The 23,270-nt window shown below is 33.3% G+C and overlaps 1 protein-coding gene across 1 annotated transcript in view; it reads right to left on the bottom strand.

Moving 5' to 3' along the window:
• The window catches only part of LOC123527281 (protein O-mannosyl-transferase 2-like), a 53,685-nt gene extending 30,419 nt beyond the window's left edge, over positions 1-23,266 (bottom strand). Inside the window, exons 1-9 of the mRNA XM_045306641.2 lie at positions 22,675-23,266; positions 22,016-22,100; positions 21,492-21,596; positions 14,059-14,167; positions 13,323-13,431; positions 8,150-8,215; positions 7,761-7,854; positions 6,217-6,323; positions 5,439-5,521 (exon numbers count right to left, since the gene is read on the bottom strand). Coding sequence (XP_045162576.2) covers positions 5,439-5,521; positions 6,217-6,323; positions 7,761-7,854; positions 8,150-8,215; positions 13,323-13,431; positions 14,059-14,167; positions 21,492-21,596; positions 22,016-22,100; positions 22,675-23,105 — 1,189 coding nt within the window. The 5' untranslated portion in view covers positions 23,106-23,266. The remainder of the gene's footprint in view (positions 1-5,438; positions 5,522-6,216; positions 6,324-7,760; positions 7,855-8,149; positions 8,216-13,322; positions 13,432-14,058; positions 14,168-21,491; positions 21,597-22,015; positions 22,101-22,674) is intronic.
• Between the last annotated feature and the right edge of the window lie 4 nt (positions 23,267-23,270).

Genomic DNA, 23,270 nt, shown 5'->3' with positions numbered 1-23,270 from the left:
AAAATAAAATCATAAATGAAGCTGCTATTGTGCAGACAAGGTTAAAATAGCTAATTTTGGCCCTTTCAGGGGCCATAACTCTGGAACCCATAATGGGATCTGGCTGGTTCAAGAAAGGAACCAAGATCTTATGGTGACACAAGTTTTGTATAAGTTTGATTAAATTCAAATCATAAATGAAGCTGCTATTGTGCAGACAAGGTCAAAATAGCTAATTTTGGCCCTTTCAGGGGCCATAACTCTGGAACCCATAATGGGATCTAGCCAGTTCAAGAAAGGAACCGAGATCTCATGGTGATACAAGTTGTGTGCAAGTTTGGTTAAAATAAAATCATAAATGAAACCACTATCGTGCAGACACGAAATTGTTGACGGACGGACGGACGACGGACGACGGACGAAGGGTGATCACAAAAGCTCACCTTGTCACTATGTGACAGATGAGCTAAAAACAGTATTTCCTTTATATATTTAAAGTAAAATGATTATTGCTATACATCTCAATATTTATTACCATATATACTAACATTACTTGCACTTAACAGAGAATCCTCTAAAATATCAATTACATTTAGATGGAACTGTTTTTTCTTGCCATATTTTCACCCTAAGAATCTTACTAATACACTGACACATCTTCAAAACTTAGTCAGTAGATATATATCAGTACATAATATTCTTTAAGATTCAACATTCACATTCAAAAAACAAAAATGTGAGTGGTATTTAGACATATTTGGAGAGATATTGCTATCAAATATACACAAATCTTTAAGATTTACAAGGTACAGTACTCATGAATATTAGAGAAAATAAAAGTATCTTGAATATCAGCTCATCTACAGCTCTTACAAAACCACTTATCTCTATCTTGACCATGTGGAACCTGGAACTAAGAAATACTATGATTAGATAAAGGATTGTCTCTTTGCTTTTTCTGCAAATAAAATAAACCCATTTTCACATTCTCAAACATTTTAAACCCAAATACCAAATATCCCCAAAAATATACAAACTAAAGAAAGAGACATGCTGGTTAACCTGTTGTTGTTGGACAAATTCCTTGGGATAAGTGTCTGGGTGTGAATGAAGGTAGGTTCCAGAGGTTGCCTGATGCTTCAAAGATATTATACCACCATATGCCAACCCTCAAAGTGAACAAGATCAGTAAATTCATTAAATATACACCAAACTGACTATGTAGTATTACATATTAAATCAGAAAATAGTTTTATGTGTCGAAATGGGAATATACCAACCCTCAAAGAGCATATGGTCAGACTTTCTAGTATTTGACTGAATACTGAAGCACTTTGACTAGTGTGCTGATAGCTTAAAATTTTAAACATATGACCTTATGTAGCATACCACAATACAACCCCTCCAATTGAGAGAAAGTGGATTAAAGATACACTACACCAAAATTTCATGTTTGAAAATATAAACAATTACTGAACAGTATTTTGTGTACAAAACATAAAATAAACACATTTAGAATTAATGTTAAATCAATACCCAATGATAAAATATTTTAGTGAAAGAAGTATATTATGTTTTCCTGGTAAGAAATACTGATTCTACCTATAATTTAGATGATGGATCTCAGCAGGTGTTTCTGATTCGCCACCAGCCATAATACCCTTTACATTGTTTACACTGCATGTCAAAATATCTATTACATGCCAGTATTGTGCATGCTGGTGGCAACATCTATGATTGGCAGCATTTGAACATTACACTTAAGTTCAAGTTTCATCCATTCATATATATTCTCAAATATAATAATATTCAGGAAAATAGAAGTTTATATCTTAATTAACCTGACCTACAATTGATAAGCAATAACTAATAGTAGCCATGCAGTGGAGAATTTACATTTCTTCAATGCTGCCATATTTGCAAATATAATTATAGTTGAATATCATTACCTCGATATCGGTAAGCTCGATACTCCGGTTAGCACTCCTATCAACTTTTGTGATCCTAGGCCCAAGCTTTCTTGAGTTATCATCCAGAAACCGTTAAACTGTTCCTGGTCACTGTGACCTTGACCTTTGACCTACTGATCTCAAAATCAATAGGAGTCATCTGCTGGTCATGACGAACCATCCTATCAACTTTCATGGTCCTAGGCCCAAGCATTCTTGAATTACCATCCGGAAACCGTTTAACTGTTCTGGGTCACTGTGACCTTGACCTTTGACCTACTAATCTCAAAATCAATAGGGGTCATCTGCTGGTTATTACCAACCAGTCTATCAACTTTCATGATCCTAAGCCCAAGCGTTCTTGAGATATCATCCGGAAACGGATTGGTCTACATACCAACAGACCGACCGACCGACATCTGCAAAACAATATACCCCTCCTTCTTCGAAGGGGGGTATAATTAACATACAAGCCATCTTTAGATAGAGCACTCTAAATCCAGGAATTATAGTTGGTATAAACTTCAGTAATGGGAAAATACAAATGGAATAATGATCACTAGAAGACGTTTTAATGACTTTGATTAAACTAAGAAAGGTTTAATACTGTGAAATCGTTTTTCAAGGTTGACTCATTTTTGAAAATTTGAGATTTTGAAAAAAAAAATTCATAATGCTGAAAAATTCCTGTTTTTGCAAAAACTATGAAATTTTATGAAAACAAATGTGAACACTTTCACAGTATTCTCTATAGAATCTACAAGTTTAGATGGAATTGGGTCAAATGTCATTAAACCAATATATATTTAGGGAAATTCCATAACAAAGCCTGTATAAGTGACAAAAAATCAAAACTAAGAACACAAAGTTTTCATAATAGAACATTCCTTTACCTTTTACATCTGAAAATTTGACCTCTAACTCAAATGTTCTTTAAAGTAAGTCACAGAACGTATTTAGAGATGTGACTACAAGAACGCTGAACTGTAGTATGCCGTGGCATCTGTATTTCATGTCATTTATGCCACAAATTATGTATAGCATTAACTTTGCATCATACACTGGGACAGTATGAAAACATCTTACTGAAAACTGAACCATGTATTTTTGATTTCATCACACGTGTTTTAGCTACATACCTCTGTCTTATGCTGCATGGGGTGTTTTAGAATTTCATTTGTCAAGACAATACAAATCAAATCCATTTGTTAAATATCATAAATTTTGTTTTGTATTGGGTTTCTAAATCACAATATACTAGTTTCTAATTTCTGCATGAAACAAGAAAATCAAAGATTTCCCGATACTTTAAACTATGTTATGAAATAGTTCTATTATGTCATTAATAAAGGTTTTCTCGTGGGATGGTCCATATATATATTGCAGCATCAATGAAGGCAAACAGTTATCACTCATAATAAACAATCTGCTTTAAGGAAATATCATTCTTGTAATACTGCATTCATTAATTTAATAGATACTTGGTCTGTGGTAAATATGATGAGACTGTATTTTTTAAGAAAGCATTTAATTTAGTTGATCAGGAAATTCTTTTGTTTAAAGATGTTATTCAATTTATATCTTTTAAACAGAAAGCAAGTGGATAAAATAACCTAACTGAGGACATTCTCATTCAACATTCAACATGGTACCCAAGACGAACCAGAGAACCATGGTAAACATCTGGTATGTGAGAATGGACTAAGGATAGAATATGACAGATGTATTCTTTTACTGTACCAAAAAAACAGGTCTGGGGCCGGTTGTTTGAAACTTTAACCAGCTGTTAAACTAACTGCCAGTTAAATTTTGATTCAAAATACTAGACTTGGTGGGAAAAACTAGTACGATGTTTTGATTGCATTGTAAAGATTTTTCATTGTTCATAATTCTTACCTCATACATTTGTTTTTCAAAGTCTTCTGAAATGCCAAAAAATAACTCTAAAAGTTAATCAGCTGTTAGCTAAATCGCCTGTTAAAGTTTCAAACAACTGGGCCCTGGGTCTTTCAACAGAGTCACCATTTTAAAACTGAAAAATTGACACACTGTTCATAAAATACTTGTCTTTAGAGCAGAATTATCCATTCTGAGTTTAACCCTTACCCTTCTAAATTTCTTAAATGGACTAGTCCATCATTCAATCTGGGCAGCACCACTTATTATTCAAAGGAGTGTTCACTGAAAATTTACTTGCTGGATGCGCAGGCTGATCTTGCTCTGCACTCATCACAAAGGCAAATCACTTGCCACCAGCAGGCTAAGTGTTAAACAAAGTGAAAACTTACTTTGTAATTAACATATCCTATTGTTTGAAAGGGAGTGAGTAACCTAAAATATTAGTACACCTAAAGTCAATATATAGGGCATCTATGTGAGTCAAGGACAGTTATAAGATGGCAATAATTTAACCTGTTTTCCTATACATGTACAGCAAACTGCCTAAAAAGAAGCAAAGATCAAGGACATTATGGTACTGTTAATATCTGTGGTTAACAAGAGCTGTCACTATTGGTGACAAATGCCCCCGAAGTAGGCCCAAGAATGCCACAGTAGTATGCGCAAAAAAAACACATATCATTTTGTGACCTTGACCTAAGAGGCCTGGGTCATAAGTGTGACACATCTTCTCAATATGGTTAACATTTGTGTCAAATTATTTTCAAATCCCTCGATAAATGGCAGAGCTATGGACCAGACAACAAACACCTTTGACTTCTAAGTTTGACCTTGACCTTGGATCCTGGGGTCTGGGTCTTGTGAATGACACCTCATCTCATTATAGGGAACATTTATGCAAAGTAATTTCAAAATCCCTTCATCAATGGCAGAGTTATGGACCTGACAAGAAACAGACAATGTTAACATTTGACCTCTAAATGTGACCTTGACCTTGGAGCCAGGGGTCTGGGTCTTGCTCATAACATGTCGTCTCATTATGAGGAAAATTTATGCCAAGTAATTTCAAGATCCCTTAAAGAATGGCAGAGTTATGGACCAGACATGAAACAAACCCTGATAACCTTGGACTTCTAAGTGTGACCTTGACCTTGGAGCTAGGGGTCTGGGTCTTTGCATGACACATTGTTTCATTATGGTAAATATTTATGCCAAGTTGTCTCAAAATCCCTTCATGGATGGCAGAGTTATGGACCGGATACAAAACAGACCATGTTAACCTTTGACCTCTAAGTGTGACCTTGACCTTAGAGCTAGGGGACTAGGTCTTGCGCAGGACACGCCGTCTCATTATGATGAACATTATTCCAAATTATTTCAAAATCCCTTTATGAATGGAAGAGTTACAGCCCGGACAAGAATTTACCGGACGCACACATGGACGGACGGACAGTGCAATTTTAATATACCCACTTTCGGGGGCATAAAAATGTGAAATAAACTGTTTATCACAACACATTAAACAAATACATTATCTGTTAGCAAACATTTCAGCATTTCATCATGAAAATGAATCCCTGCTACAAGTGAGGCAATAATTCATGAACTTACTGTCTGGCATACTGATGTTATGAAGTCTGTTCCCTTCTAGAGTTGACTGGAATTGAGAACTGTAAAATCCGTCTCCATGACCACTGAAACAGAACCATGATATGTAAACTTGGTGCCAAAATAATTGTTTTTTGACAATAAATTCCAAATTTATCAACGTATTTTGAAACTTTAAACAGTTCTTTGGAATGATGTATAACATCAATGGTGTTGTCCCATATTTAATGAGAAATCAAGGAAAAACCTTCTTGTGGAAACAGGTGGACCAAATCATGGCAATACCAGATCATTTCTATCTCTTTCTGTGTGTCATCCTTTTTAGTTATAATGTATTTGACATGGTTTTATTGAACACGTATAACTGTTCAATGTTATCTGTGTATTGTTATATATACATTGTACACAGAAAAAATCTATCTAATAGATGACAAGAAGAAAACCAGTAATTCTAAAAAGTACAGCACTGTAACATGCAAAAAATGTTGAGTATCTGCTATAAAATTTAAGTCTTTAACAAAGCGTATAACACACACTTCATAATGTAAGGAAAGCATAAAGCAAAAGTTACCTACCTTTTATAAAGTGTGGCAAAAGTTACCTCCCTTTTATCAAGTGCAAAGTTACCTCCATTTTATAAAGTGCAGCAAAAGTTACCTACCTTTTATAAAGTGCAGCAAAAGTTACTTACCGTTTATAAAGTGCAGCAAAAGTTACCTACCTTTTATAAAGTGCGGCAAAAGTTACCTACCTTTTATAAAATGCGGTAAAAGTTACCTACCTTTTATAAAGTGCGGCAAAGTGAATGGCAAAGAATATCATATAACAAATGACTGGAAGAACAATGAGACATGCTGCCCTGGCAACAAAATGCTTTATAATCTCAATCTGAAATACAATAAAGATTTTCATTTATTCCCATACCTCTAGTCTAAGACCAAAAACTACAAGCCAGACAAAGAGGGATCTCTATATAGGTTTTTCTACCAGACAAAGGGAGAACACACATAGGTAGTTTTGGGAACAAACTCCATGCGTCTGACTCTTGATAATCATGTAACTGATTTCCATGGTGAATCAATAGGCACATGCATGTGCAACCAGAACCAACAAATAAACAAGATGATAGTGGTTTGAACACAATACTTTTATTCAGGCTATAATGAAACTTGTGGCAGAATACTGGCTGCAGAAGGGGGCTAAACCCCTAAATTTCATACAGCCCCAGGGAGACAACTAACTGTCTTCCCTTAATGGTACACTGGCAAGTCTGTGACCTAAGTTGGAAACCCTATTATGTAGTACTGAGGTCAGACATAAATACTGATCTGAAAGCCAGTGATTTGCCATTGTTTGCAGAGAGTTCAGAGATCTGACCTAAAAATCAAAGGCTTAATTTATGAGTTCAAATTGCCTTTGGACCTTTCATGTCAGGAAGATATTTTTATGGAAATGCCCATCAGTGCCTAGATTAATGTGACAAACATATGGTCTCTTCTGCTATCAATAGAACACCCATGGACAAATTACTTCAGCTAACAGATGCAATATGGAACTTTTGCAATATGATGACAAACATGTATGGGGTCTTATCAGTAATGATAGCCTAATGTTTGGAGTGGAAATGTTTGACTGCAACCTCATAAATCTCTTACCATGGCCAGTTGCAAGGTTAGGATTCCCAAAATTACTAGAACACTTAAAGTAAAATAAGTATGTTTTGATTAAATATACAAGGCATTCAAAAGAAATACAAGTGCAGGCTGATGTCACAAATGAGGTCAGCAAACTTCTAGTTAGTAAATAGGAATGTAGTCAGTGTAGTTTTTGCAAGTAAAACAATTAACAAATGTTTTTTTCAGATCCTTGATAAATCTTTAACATTCAAGGATTTTATCAAAAATATTCAACCTGACAATTAAAAGACCAAACAGTGATGATATACTGTATTTCTCACTGTAAAAAGAAACAAGTTTGGAGACAAAATTCAGGAAGAAGCTTGTACTTAGAAATAACCTATCAGATGCTGTAGTTTGTGACTAGCTGGTTCCAGTCTCAGTTTTATAATTCAAACTTGTTAACAATTATGCATGTATCTCTTACAGCTGTAAGATATACTATAGCAAAAAGTTACTACAGGTAAATTATGGTTACCTAGCAAACAAAAGATAGAATGCTTGGTACACAGATGAAACAATTTCCTACCACTCAGAATTTGTACAAATGACTTGGAAATGTACTTACCAAAGGTAAACTATGGTTGCTTAGCAACTTAAAGATACCATACCACAAAGTATTTTGTACAACTTGAAAAAAGTGACTTACCAAAGGTAATTTATGGTTGCCTAGCAACCTCCAGAGATCAGCTATAGTGCTGTAACCAGCCAGCAATACAACAAATAGACCAACAAACTTTACTCTGTAAGTAAAAACACAAAACTGTCCAAATAAATGCATTTCCTGACATAGTGCACAATAAAATTAAAACCTTTGTTTCAAAATTTAATAAAGTTTCTGAATTCCTATATGTCTACTAAAGCATTCAATAATGATTCAATTTTAATGTTCTAACATGTATTTTAGAATCATATATCACTCATACAGTTCGTAACAGCCATCATCCTAGAGAGTTTGTTTTCTATGAAATGCTGTAGGAAAATCAGTTGCAACATAATTTTTTAAAACTATCATTACCGAGTGAAAAAAAAACTTACGCAATAGCACAGGAAAGGAAGACACCAGTTGCACTTAACCAGAACCACCAACTCAGTGAAAATGGACTGTAAAATATATAAAAACTTATTGTGGTTCCTTCTTCAAAGAAAAATACTGGAGTGACATACACTGTAGCTGTATGAAATCCGACAGATTTCAGTTTGTAGGGCTTTCAGTCACATTGACTCAGTTCAGGTTGTATGGTGAATTTCAAGCATTCAAAACTCAAGAATCCGGCACCTAGATAGAACCACCAAGTGGTAACAAGCTTGACTGTCAATCCAGAGGTCCGGGGTTCAAATCCCGGTCCAGGCACTGGAAATTTCTTAGATACTCTTGAGAGTCTCCCAACAAACTTGTACTGGTTCTTCCAAGGAAAGACGGTTTTGCGTGTATTGGTGCTATATACTAGGCACGTTAAAGAACCAGACTGTCTATTCTCAAAGTGCTAGGCTAAGTTAGCCTGACAGGCCTGTATCTAGAAAGGATTTCTCTCTAACTGTTCTGGGGGCTTTATCTCACTCTGTCCCTCTGGTCAGATCGCTCTGTGTTTGTACTAGTAGAGGACGAATTCCGTGCCCTGTGTGGATATGATTGCTATATGTAAAGTGCCTTTGAAAGTGTTTAGCATTAAAAGGGCACTATATAAATCTGATATAATAATAATAATAATAGTAATAACCTTATTCAAGCCAGCTGGATGGCTTCCTCACATGATGACCCAAGTGGTCAAAAGAAACCATCCCTTTATAATTATTTTTATTGTATGTTTCTAGGCAGAACATTATTTCAAGAAATAGGGGTCATGCCTTTTATGGTTTACTCCTTACTCCCCAAAAAATTATCAACTTACCTAGAATAATTAGTTTACTGCGAAATTATTTAATTTCATCAACATAAAATTTCATGGTTCATGACCCAAATGGCTATTTTGAGCGGACTTGAATTCATGGATTTTCAAGTTTAAAGAGAAAATTCTCTATCTGTTGGGATTAATTTCATGGTGTCACAAATTGACATACGGGCCTTATTTTATATGTATTGTAAATGCAGATATTGCATCATCTTTTTGTAAATTTTTGAGTTATTGAGGTAAATGTCAGATTTCACGTATAAAATACCTCTCATGTTTTTCTGTATTTCATAACTTAAATTTCCATGTAAATTTCATTAAATTCTGTTCAGTAATAAGAAAGTTGATATTTTATATTCTTCAGTAATTTATGTTTTTATCCCCAAAACCACTATAATGGGCCTCAAATTGTCAATTTAAATCCGCGCCAAAGTAGTTAGATTCCCCGGCTATATCGTGAATCCCGTGGAAACACAAATAGTCGGAGTCCACGGCTTAGCCGTGAATCCCATGAAATTTAGTATTTGGCGGGACATTATCCTTTAAATAGACTGGACTAGATATGCCTTGCGCACACCACATTCCGACTTTATAGACGAATCTATGTCTGAATTATTTTCTTGCTAGAAATTTATGCTCGATCAAGGTAAGAAATTTATTTGTTAGATTTTTGTATGATTTTTGCATTACGATTTTTATTTGGTAAATTTTTGTTCATTCTACAGAATTCTGTAACATTTACTTTTTGGCACATGATTTTGGCTGGTTTCGGTATGTCAGGATGATTTATTAAATTTTTAAGACTTTTGTAAATTATTTCGAAAGAGGAATCTAAAATGTTTCATTTATATAAGATGTAAGATTTATACTGAAATTTGTATCGTGATAATTGTAAAGCACTGTTTCAAAAACTTATGTCAAACATTTCGTTATTATGGAACGCCATTACTGCATTGTATTGTTATGTATAAATTTATATGGCAAGTCTAGTACCATGTATATATTATTGTAATTTGTAATTGTGTGCCAGTCTATAGCACATCTAATTAATGTCCGTTGTAGTGTATGGCATTAGATATTATATGGATGCCAACTCTCATATAACGTTTGATTTACATTGAATTTTGTTAATTTGTAGTTGTAAATAATGGCTGCAGTTTATCATGTCCGTATCTATAATGTTTCATCATAAACTTTTCATATCTTTTTCATACTTTAACTTTAGTCTTTTAAGTAAGTAATCTTTGTAATATGGAAGTAATAAGTGACGTATTTTAATCATGTGACGTTTGAACTTAGTAGCACATATGTTTTGTATAAGTAGCACGTATTATTTATGGGAGCCTACGGAGGTATGGTGTACCCAAAGGAGCAGCTTTATGCCCTGACTTATTTGTTTTGCTATGGTGCTTACCATATGTTATATATTTTAGCTTCTTCCGCCAGACGATTTTACCTGGTGATGTCATAACCCGGAAGTACAATGCCCGAGGTTCACTTGTCTTCACTCGCCTGGATGTGATATTCCCAGCGCAGAGCTTTCGTCCCATGGTTGTGCCGTAAACCGCAAAGACGATGATTTTTGTTATCCTCTGAAGTCAGCTCAGGGATGCAATCACCTACCACCATAGGGAGCCAACACGGAATCAACGTATTCACGGTTTAAAGGGACTGTATTTTGAATTTAGAAGCTATATTTTGTTTGTGCTACTTAAAGTTCACAATTACATTAAAGACCTGTGTCACGTCAGATTGGAATGGACTATAAGAACTTTTGTATCTAGAGATACTGAACTTTCTTTTTTTCTTTCTTATAATCAGTTTTTTTTTCTTTTCGTATCTATTCATTGTTAATAATCATCTTATGTAAATAAATTTGTAAATATTGTAAAGGGTGTTGATTTGTTTTGATGGTTACTGTCGCCGGTACGGCCTTTCCTGTCACACATGGAGTGACACTATCATGAATCCATGAAAATTAGTCCCAAAAAATGTTAACCTTTACCCTGCTGAATTTCTAGAATGGACTGGTCTATCATTCAATTTGGGCAGTACCATTTGTTATTCAAAGGGGGTGTTTACTGAAAATGTTTACTGAAAATTTACTGAATGAATGGCGAACAGTGCAGACCATGATCAGCCTGCACGAACATGTAGGCTGATACTGGTCTGCACTGTTTGCAAAGGCAAAATCACTTGCCACCAGTAGGCTAAGGTTAATGATATCACATTTTCATATTAATTATCAGTAACGATTCTTTGAACTTATGCCTGTAGCACTACAGACTAAAATTAAACTGACTGTAAAAAGTACTAAAAAGGATTTTGACATATGAATACAGTAATATATCCTACACATCATTTAACTGCCACACAAATAATCAAACTCCACGTCATACCACATCTTAAAGTACCTTTAGGCAAGCCATAACGCATGTTTCATCATTAAATGTCATCATTTCTGACTTAAAAAATAGAAGAAAAACACATTAAAATATATAGATATATTTGTTGAGGTGCAAACTCTATGGTCATATCATAATGACTGAGGTAACTTACAAAATCATATTCATCAGGGATCTGGACATTTGCCCCCCAGGACATCTGCCCCCAAATGAAAAAAGGAACTGGGGGGCAAATGTCCGGCAGTCCACTTTTTCATTCAGAGGCAAATGCCTGTTTCAGAAATAAGCACTGGGGGGGGCAAATGTCCTATCTACCATTTCAACTGGGGGGCAAATGTCCAGCAGTCCACTTTTTCATTGGGGGGCAAATGTCCTGGGGGGCAAATGTCCGGATCCCTGATGAATATGATTTTGTAAGTTACCTCAGTCATTACAGCACTTGCCCTACATGTGAGGCTGACTGCAAACATCTCTAATAAAGACACATTTCATAATGGTATGAATAAAGGGAGTAAGGCTGTAAACATTGGTTGGTAACAAACTTTTTGCACAAAATCTTTAACCAGAACCGTGAAATAGTAAACTTTATATAACTGCAGAAAAATTATGGGCATAATCAAAATTATTTGTAATTCCATGAACTAGGAATAGGTTTTCAACATATAAAAGCGACAGTTTCCATTTTATCATTGTAACAGAATACAGGCAGTTTAAAAATACCAATATTGATTTGTTGATATATCATTGTGTACACACTAGATATTCTTCACTGCATGCAATGACAATTACCGTACCAAAGAATTTGGTCTCCCAATACTAATTATAAATAAAATTCTATTTGTGTGTGACATACATAATTCTTCTTATCAAAAAATAGTTTAATCTTTTAATCATAAGTAACAATCAAATAAAGTCTAGTATTTTTCTGTATAATTTATCAAAATGTCTAAAAAATGTTAAAGATTAATTCTCAAAAACAAAAAATTCAAACAATAAGCCAACTTTTATAGAAAGAGATACTACAAGCCCTGGTAAAATATTCAAATATCAAAGCAGTCTAAAAGATAATTCAATAGTTTTACAGTATATATAGACAATCTATTTCATATATCAGTATGAACATAGTTAGAACTATGTTACATAATATGATATACCAGTGTTGTAAACACATGATGTTTAGTGGTGGAGTGGTCCATACTATCTTCATTTAGATACATTTTTAAAAAGCAACTAAAAAAACATTTTAAAATAGAAGAAAAGCATAACTAGTAGTCTCACACTGTCCAAACACATAAAAATTCTCAAGTTCATGAAAAAATTTTACTTTTGTAACAGTTAATCTTCTATAAAAACATGACTTATAATGATTTATTCTAAATGTAGCTTTCATTCTATTATGTTGTAAAGAAAACATAGAGTTAGTATATATACATTATGCACTGTTTTATTTACTATAATAGTACATTTTATTGACAGAGGGATTGTATATTGTATATCACTAACAAAGTGGTAAAATATATCCTTATTAGTGTGCAAAATTTAACACTGAATGAGAACACTGAAAGCTGAGCTGATGGTTAAAGTCTGTTGTCCTTTGGGCAAACTTCATTTGTAACTTTTCAGAGGGCAATCAATAAAGTTGAAGTTGCATCCTCTATTTACCATTTTCATCCAAATGACTGCCTTCTAGTTAGATATAGTGCAAAGTACAAACATTTTTATTCATCTCTAACTTTTTACCTGCATGTATATTTTCTACAAATATGTCCATTCTTCAATATTCTAAATAATCTATAATAAACTACAGAAATCATTCCTTTAAAAAGGGTATGAAGTAATTTCTTTTCTTTTTTTCATTTTTGTCATGTCCTATAAATGCTGTTTGTGTAAATTACAAAAAGTTATAACAGTTACCTGTCTTTGTACCATAAGAACTTGAGAAGTGTGTATGTAGATGCCATGATGAAAAACATGAGAATAGGGTCCAACAGTATGTATCTTGTCAGTGTGTTTATACCCAGCTCTGAAAATATGCAAGTAAAATAGCATTAAAGTAAACTCTTTCTGACACCAGTCTTGTTTTTTTAACTGTCTTAAAATGTATAAATAAATTGTTTAAATAAATTATCCACAGAATCTATAACTTTCATATAAATGCACTCTCCCTAATAAATGTCCCTTCCCCCTATATACCTATAATAAGTCATGTCATAATGAATTTCAACATTATTTTCTAAACATGGTGGAAATTCATTCATCAGAAGAAGTTACATACGAAATCAAAGAATAATTTGAAATTGGGCACCTAACTAAATGCCTGCCTTTGAAAAATGCAATGGCCTGGGGGAATGGGGCAGGGTGTAGTTTAATTTTGATCAGTAGTTTTAATACTGAAATGCCAGTGATTTTCCTGGCTGTTTGACTCATAAATCCTCATGAAAATTGCCATACCACTACGACATTGTGGAAAATAAATTTTGTTTAAAACCTGTCTTCCTTCTCATTCAGACAGTCTACTTTGACCTACATTTTACTACCCTGTGTAGATATAATCATTTGATTTGATTATCAACTGCAAGTGCTACATTACAATAATTATTGTCTATTAAATTTTCCTTCAAATGTAAGAATATTATTGCCAGAAACTTACCAAAAAGAACAAAAGATGAAGCAAGAAGAGATGCTGTCACTGATTGACATAGCAACCAGGTGGACATGTATACAAGTGGAACAAGAGCTGCTCCCATACACGCACACATCTGCAAATACATGTAAAAACCATTATTCGTGTATGTACCACGGTGTGACATAATAAATCATATAGATCAAAATATGTATCTGCTTACACATTACAGTATACCCTCTCCTGACAGCACTTATCTAATTCTTAGTGAGATAACCTCTAAAATGCAACACCCTCTGTTCAACAAACACATTTTAGCTTTTCCAGTGGTTACTTCACACTCTATAGAAGCAGCACTGTGGCCTTGCAATTCTGTACACATGTACTCTAAAAAACACTTTAATTTGACATTTCAGCAAAAACTTGGGGATATGTATTCATGAATTTTAACTTTCGGAGATAAAATAAATGGAAATTTTATTAGTTTGTTAGGATTTCAAATTTTATGGATTGATGCAACCATGAAATCCATGAAAGATTTGTTGAATATTATTGATTTCACACTATTATTATAAGGGTAATATTGGCTAAAACAGCTAGTACATTATGGTATTACTTTTTCAGTAATCTATGAAGTCTTATTATATTTCAAGACTTCAAAGGGCAATATCTGTGAACATTATTAGTAAACAGGGTTTTTTCTAGCTAACTTGGGAACATAGCCTATACCCCCAAAATTGGGAATTTTGACGTTAAATTGTTCCAAATTGGGAAATATTCAGTCCCATAGGATATAATAAGGATGTGTTTAAGCACTTTCTCATACACTTGTTTCTTATTGTACAACCTCTTAAACATACTTCCATTACAAAATTTTCCATAATTTGGTCAATGTTTGTGCAATTTTGATGAATTTTTTTTCAGAATGTAGATTGGGAATTTTTGCACTCATTTTGGGAAAAATATATACTTTTTGGCATTGGGAATATAGCTGAATAACGGCTATAAAAACGGCCAAAAAAAAAACCCTTGGTAAATAAAAGTTTGCAGTATATTACATAATTACTTGACAGCTTCTAATATGATAAAGTGATATTCAAACTGCTTGTCTGGTCACAATGCCTATTTTTCTCTTCAAATCTGCCATTTTCATTTGTACCACTATTATTACCCTATTGGACACAACAAATTCATATTGGATGATGCAACAACTTTAGTCAAAATCTCTGAGTCCATGTTAACTAAATGATAAAAGCTATAAAAGTATCTACATGAAACTCAATATTAATATACACTTAAGATGATGTTTCTCTAAATGATTTATAGATCAAATTGTGTCAGTCTGTACTGCTTTACTTTCTACTGAAAAAAAAAGTTTTAACTGAGAAAAGTAAGTTCTTACTGAGAAAAATAAGTTTTACTGGGAAAAGTAAGTTTTTATTGACTGAGAAAAGTAAGCCTTTACTAACTGAGAAAAGTACATTTTTACTCACTGACAGAGAAAAGTAAGTTTTACTAAGAAAAGTAAGTTTTTACTCAGAAAAGTATTTTTTACTGAGAAAAGTAAGTTTTTACTGACAAAAATATGTTTTTACTGAAAAAAGAAAGTCTTACCGGTACTAAAAAAATAAGTTTGACTAAGAAAAGTAAGTTTTTACTGACTGAGAAAAGTAAGTTTTAAGTAAGTTTTTACTGAGAAAAGTAAGTTTTTACAGACTGAGAAAATTAAATTTTTACTCACTGACAGTTCAACTAAGAAAAGTGTTTACTGAGAAAAGTAATTTTTACTGAGAAAAGTAAGTTTTTACTGAGAAAAATAAGTTTTTACTGAAAAAGTAAGTCTTACTGAAAAAAAAGTTTTACTAAGAAAAGTAAGTTTTTACTGAGAAAAATGAACATTGAATCAAAAGATTATAGTTCATACTGTTCTGTACAATATGGCAAAATATTTCGACTCATATTCATCTGAAAAACATATTGAACAAGCCAGTGGTTTTGTTTTGTTTTTTTTTTTCAAATGGGTACCCATCCAGATATATTGCCATATTGTAGAGAACAAATTCTTTGATAAACTAATAATACTGGACCTTCTACTAATTATAAAGTTTATTATATTTTAAAGTAAGTAAATATTATTTCAATATTTGAACAAATAGCTTTGAGTAAAACATTATAGCTCATGCTTTTAGCAGAGACAAAAATAACATTATATACATGTTGAACCAAAATACCTGGAAAGTTAAATGCACTCATAAATGTGTAAACCACAAGTACACGTGTCTTAATTAGTTATATATCATTTGCTCCAGGGAAAGTTATTCTCCCTTCCTCTTCAGTTATTTTAATATTTTTTAAAACACCAACATACAGGAAAATGATGTTGAGGCAATCCCACAATTAACAATATTCTAGACCTTTCTACAGCCATGCAAGGCACTAAGGTACCTCAGCGCCAGGACTGCAGAAAATGAGTTTCTTAGAAGCATTGGTTTTAGAGAGCTTTATGAGACTATGTCAATTTGTCTTCCTTTTCAATTAACAAACTTTTGATCCATGATTTGGACTCTGTCTATCTAAAGGAATTCACAGGCTAACCTCAAACATGTTTTAGCTGCAACAAACAAAAGACAAAATTGCTAATAAGCAATTTACCCTGTCCCTGAATTCTGAGATTTATATAGATAGTATAGTTTAAACTTTAGTCTAGGGTTGATGAATATTTGATCAAATCAATAAAATCTTGTCAATCCATGGACATGTAGTTTTCTCTTGAGGGTCATTTTACTTTATCATCAGAATCATTTAATTTTGCAATGCACACACTGTCTATAAAAATCATAGTTAATTCATATTTTCATATTGGTATTTAGTAGCAGTGGTTACCTATTAAAGCAAGGATCAAATTTAAATTGTTCACTTTCATGTAAAATTATTGTGCTGTTGGAAGTGCCCCAGTCTATCCGACTCAGCTTTTATCCCAATATTGTCCCAATAGACCATGTTTGAGGTCTTCGGCCACTACAAAGGGGTGACTGTTCTGTTTCATAGAAGAATGTCTATTAATTAAGAAATAATAAATATGTGCCTATATTTTATCAGTTAATAAAATATGGGCAGGAGTTCGGATGCGTAATAATTAAATCACGAGTGCGTAGCACGAGTGATTTAATATTCGCATCCGAACGACTGCCCATATTTTATTAACTGATAAAATTATTGGAACATATTTATTATTTCGATTCTAACCACGTAAATTCTTCGCATTTTACAGCACTACATTTTAGCGCGATTGTCATTCAGCTGGCCATATGCTATAATAAAAACCTCCCCACGAATGGAAAGCGTTGCATCAAACGGAATTTTCCGATATTCAGTAAATTTTAATTAAAGTATTAAGTAGTTATTGCCGTGAAAATGTTATTTTCAATAACATCTAAGGTTGGATATAGAAATCAGAGGAAATACTTAATTCAAGGTTTATATATGCAGTTTCTAAAAATAGTACACGTCACCTACATGATGGCACTGAAACATACACGCCAGAACATTGCGGCGGCATATAAACACGTAAAAACTTGAGACTGGAAGATTGGAAAATCTATTATAATTTATTTACTGTCAAAGTAGAATCTAGTTGACATTTGTGGTGCCTACAACGCAGAAATTGTAAACTACACACACGACCAGACATAGATGCACTGGTGTTGAAGTTGAAACTTACCGGGCTGAAACATATTCTTACGGTAAAATATAAACAAATAAATTTATTAGTTAGATATTGTTTGTTTCAGAAAATTTGATGTACTTTTTATTACTACTACATTACACTAAAAAAGTCGAGTATTTAGTCGGTATATAACGGAAGCAGAGTAGAATCTCAGTCGTGTTACAATCGTAGGGCGGAATGGAAGAGCTATATTTTATCGTAGATTCATGTATAGGCGATTTCGCTATATGTTTATATAGCAACTGCTGCGGATCGTGTTAGAATGATAGTTTTAATACTGTATGTCTGAAAGTGTGGCATATAGCTTTGTTTTCAACAAGAATCTGAAAACATTATATTTTAGAGACTTTTATGCACTTTTTAGTACACAATGGTTATTTCATGTGTCTTGCTATGTCTAGGTACTGATCTTATGTAACATGGATGGTTTTCACTATATTCTGCGATTATCCAGATGTATTGTAATGACTTACGTGTATTTATGTTTTAAAACTTACTGCTCTGGTAATGACAATTTGAATAGATCTACCGTATTTTCCCGAATAAACGCCCCCGGGGGCGTTACATTTTCCAAACAGGTAAAAAAATAAAAAATGAAAATTTTTACAAAACTTAAAAACATCGTTCAAACTAACTGTAAAGTGTTTCTGTGTTGTTTAATTCCCCCAAAACGTAATTATTTGGCATCCAATTTAATGCAGTGTGTCTTAAAATTATGCATTTAAATACGGTACCTCATGTATTCCGTGACACGCTCGCGACATTACAGTAACACATTACGTCATCATACCCAAACAGCTGTGTACTCCGATAACATTTTCCTTAGTACATGCGGGTAGCAATACACAATGTCAGTGGTTTGACACGCTGCTTATGTGCCAGCTTTTAAATTAAAAGTTATTAAAACTGCCAAAGAAAGGGTTAAAACTTTGCAGCAAATTTGTTTAAAGTCGACAGGAAGCTTGTGCGGGTGTGGTGCAAAAACAAATCAAAAATGGATTTACCATTTAATTTTCTATTTAATGATTGGATACGTACCGTACTTAGTATAAACGTTTTGGATTTACGGTACATGGACTGTTTAAAAGTGTGTTTAATTCTTAATACATTGGATACATACTGTAAATTACTTATTATGTTGACTTATAAAAATGAGGTAGGTGAATTTTTTTTCGTTCTTGTTGACTTTTTTTTCCCTCCAAAACGGGTGGGAGGCGTTAATTAGAGGGGGGGCCTTAATACGGGAAAATACGGTATTATTATAACGTTTTATATTTCTAATAATGTACACATTTTTATAATAATACACATTAAAGTACTCTTAAACACAGTTATAATGTTAAAATCATGCAGTTAAATACATATGTGACTAAATATATAAACAAGAGGGTAATTGACCCTAAAACACTCACCTGTGTACAAGGCTTCAAGTGTGTTTGTATTAGTACAGAGTTAAGTTTCTTCTATGTTAGCCTATATTATATACATGTTACACACACTTCTGAACCTAGGGCAATAATTTGAACAATTACGGTAGACATTACAAATCTGATATCACATGCCAAATATCAAGGCTTTAGCTATTATTGATTCAGAGAAGAAGTGACCACGTCCCCTGGCAGCCATGTTTTTTGACGAATCGGAATAATTTGAACAATCTTGGTAGAAAGTCACACATTGAGAACCATTTGTGTAAAATTATTTTAAAACCTGGCTTGCAGTCTCAAACAAAAAGATTTTTAATGTTTTCACTATATACATATAGGGAAAAGTGATCATGCCCTCAGGTGGCCATGTTTTTTTATTTTTGACGAATCAAAATAATTTGAAGGATCTTGGTAGAGGGTCACACACAGACCATTTGTGTAAAGTTATTCTAAAATCAGGCCAGCAGCTTCACAAATGAAGATTTTTAAAAGTTCCACTATATGAACAATCTTGGTAGAGGGTGACATAAGGACCATTTGTGTGAAATTATTTTCAAATCGGACCATCCGTTTTGGAGATGTCGTTTGAAGTTTTTTCTATTGTCAGCTCTGGCAGCCCCTACGTGCATCAAAGTGAAACCGTTTGAAAGACTTTAGTAGAGGACCACACAAGGAACATCATGGCCAAGTTTCATGAAAATCCATTCGTTGGTTTTGGAGGAGATGTCATTTAAACACAAATGTTGACAACAGACGGACGCACACACACAATGTTGACAACAGACGGACGCCGGACACAGCATGATCACAATACCTCACCATGAGCACTTTTAGACCAGGTGAACTAAAAATATCAAACTGAATGAGCTGTATCCCTTTCCAAAATATACGATGGCATATATTCTTATTTCTGATTAACCTTTAGCCTGCTGGTGGCAAGTTATATTTTGTATTCTACCTATGTGACCATTGTAGACCAAGATCAGCCTGCACATCCGCACAGTCTGATCATGGTCTGCACTATTCGCTATACAGTCAGTAAAGTTTAAGTGAACACCCCTTCAAATAATAAATGGTATTGCAAAATAGCATAATAGACCAGTCCATTTTACAAATTTAGCAAGGAATAAGTTAATGAAGGATACCTCACAATATATATATATAACCTTCAAATTTAATCTTAGCACCCTTTTAAAATAGTTCAACAGCTTTTTAAAATTTTAACGTAGGAAATGTTTTGATGACTTTCTGACCTTAGATAAATCTTTCATCCTCAGTGACCAAAATATTTCGAATTTTCTTACCATTTGAACAAATTAAGGCTTGAATATTCAAACAAGCAAATAACACTTATAATTCACACTTTTCTCTACTTTAATTTGTACTGTGGGACAAAAATACTCAGTGATTTTGCCACACAAGATTTTTAATGACAATTTTCATGCAATTTTGTTGAATATAGCTGACTAGTGACTGAGCTTTTGTCATGATATACAAGGATAATTATACAGTGTACCACTGTAATGTTTGCCAGCTGCATGTACATGTAGTTTTAGACGTTAAACTTTTACTTAAAATCCAACTGCTTAAGTCCAGAATTAGTGGCCAAACATAAATTTTTCATTTGAGTGACATAATTACCAGTCTTTAAAGAATTTCTAAGTACATGACATACTCTGGACAACAGAATGAGAAAACAGAACTAGATATGTGCCCAAATGAAACTTTATGATTTATCCTCAAATGCATTGTTCTCATACCTTTATATCTACATCGACATCGTACTTGCGATAACCTCTATTAAGCGATTTTTGTATTAAACGACCAGTCAAAATCCCTCCCGAACGTTTTCAGTATATAAATTCATTCCATTAAACGACCTTTTTATTAAACGACTAGCGACCACATTAATGTAGTCCCGACAGGTAAAATATTCAACAAAAGTATCTATTAAGCCACCGGATACCAAAACTCTACCGGGCATTTCTTCATCTGTGTAAATAACGAGTACGTTTTGCACGTGACTAAATGCAATTAAACTTTGTATCAGTCAAACTGACAAACAATGTAGCTATAATTTTCACGGTTTGTTGACTTGGACAAGTGTTCACGATAATAAAACAGATTTTGAAATCATACATGTATGTTCATAATAAATACAGTTGCATTAACAGTTAAAAATAACTTTCCTTTTCATCTGACTGAAATTCATTAAGAGACCATTCCATTAAGAGACCACTTCTTAGCAGTCCCTTGGGTGGTCTCTTAATACAATGTCGACTGTAGTTTATTGATATGCAACTTACCGCTCTCATGCCCATATATGGTATGTCTCCATATTCATCACCAGGTTTATTAAAGGCAAATGTCCCTTCGTACCCTGATAAATGACCAGCTAGACCAATCAGCATCTGAAAGAAACAGCATTGTTATAAATCTTAGCACCCATAAAATGAACTCACAATATTGACTGGGGACATTTATGGAAGTGGGGTTGTAGGATTAGTTGATAAGGTCACTATTTCTAGGCAATTTTTTAAAGAAAAAACAACAACATATTATTCCTTTTTAAAACAGGACTAATACACCCCAAATGAACAACTCTTAGGTCTAATACCTGTACGCATTGTTTAAACAAAACAATTCTTCTCAGCCGCTAAAACTCTCTTAACAATTACACTAAACATAAACATATATTACATGCCAAATGAAATGGTGATAAAAATGTTCTTGGTAACCTAAACTTATCTAAAATGTGTATCATCCCTTGAAAACTATAACACATATTATTCCCCAATCATCCTAAACTAAAATAAAACACTGGTCTTACCTTTCCAAGTGGAGGGTGAACATCAAAGAAAAATGTATGATTGATGTACCAACTGCCCATCTTTCCAAAATGTGTCTCATCCCAACTGTAAATTGTACAAACTGATTACAAAATTAAACATTATAAAGCTTTACTACAAAGTCTTATTTTAACTTTAAATTTATTATTATATCTTCATTCACATGAACAATTGATGCTAAAAACAAATAAGGTTAGATTATAAATAACATTTAACATGTTCAGATGTTTAAACAAAAATAACTGAAAATTGTTTAAACAAAAATAACTGAAAATTCTATGTATTGATTCTATTGATTCTTAATCAATTTAAACTGTATTTCTTATATTAAAGAACCTCTAGATAGCACACAAATAAGTGTCTAGAGATCCAGTAGTAAAAAAAATCTGATGTTCAGATTCTTTTATATTTGTGATGATCATGGGCAATCTAAACGTCAAAACTTTGAAGGAAAATTTCATCGGAAATTGCTTCAACTGTTTTGGTCTTTCAAGTGTTTGACGCGAGTGGGGATATTGCTCATATGAAAAAATAATCTCTATATCTCCTACGATCACGTCAAATAAGTCTGACTAGAGATCCAGTAACCAGGCCTCTAAGTTTAGGTCATCAGACTGAATAAAATAAAAAAAAGTATTACCAAACCCATGATGGAACTTCAAGTTTATAAAGTCTTGTCACAAATGCTAATACAGTTACAACAGTCAAGACTGCATAATAAAGCACATTTTGATCACTATTATAACTTAAAGATGCAACACCATCATTTCCTAAATCCAAATTTTTGGAACTGTCAGAAGTGTCTCCAACAGAATCTTTTATTCCATTTCCAGTTGTTCGTTCACCATCATTATTTTTAGTTTCATTTCTTGATTTCAACACATATTTTGTTCCTGCCATTTCCTTTGATTTATTCAAATCACTGTGAGCTTTGTCACTAGAGCTATATCCAGCTATTTCAGTGACTGGATTACTTGATTTATTGTTGGAAGTTTGTCCACCTTTTTCTTGATTATTGCCTGGTGAATTTGTCTTCCTCTTTACAGGTATACCTGAAACTTTCTCTGACATTTTTCCTTTAGTGTACGCAAAATATAACGATTACGTGTCCAATGTTTGGTTAGTTTTAACCTCAAGTATTGATAGTCCGGTTACTGGTTCACTTTGCAATTGACAGGTTAATTGGAAGAGCTAGGCAATAATTTTCGAATAAACATTTTACATTTTTTTAATTAT

This window comes from Mercenaria mercenaria, chromosome 1 (genome assembly GCF_021730395.1).
Source record: "Mercenaria mercenaria strain notata chromosome 1, MADL_Memer_1, whole genome shotgun sequence".
In the NCBI taxonomy this organism is placed as follows: domain Eukaryota; kingdom Metazoa; phylum Mollusca; class Bivalvia; order Venerida; family Veneridae; genus Mercenaria; species Mercenaria mercenaria.
Note: the sequence above shows the minus strand (reverse complement) of the source record. Positions and strands in the feature narration are given on the sequence as shown.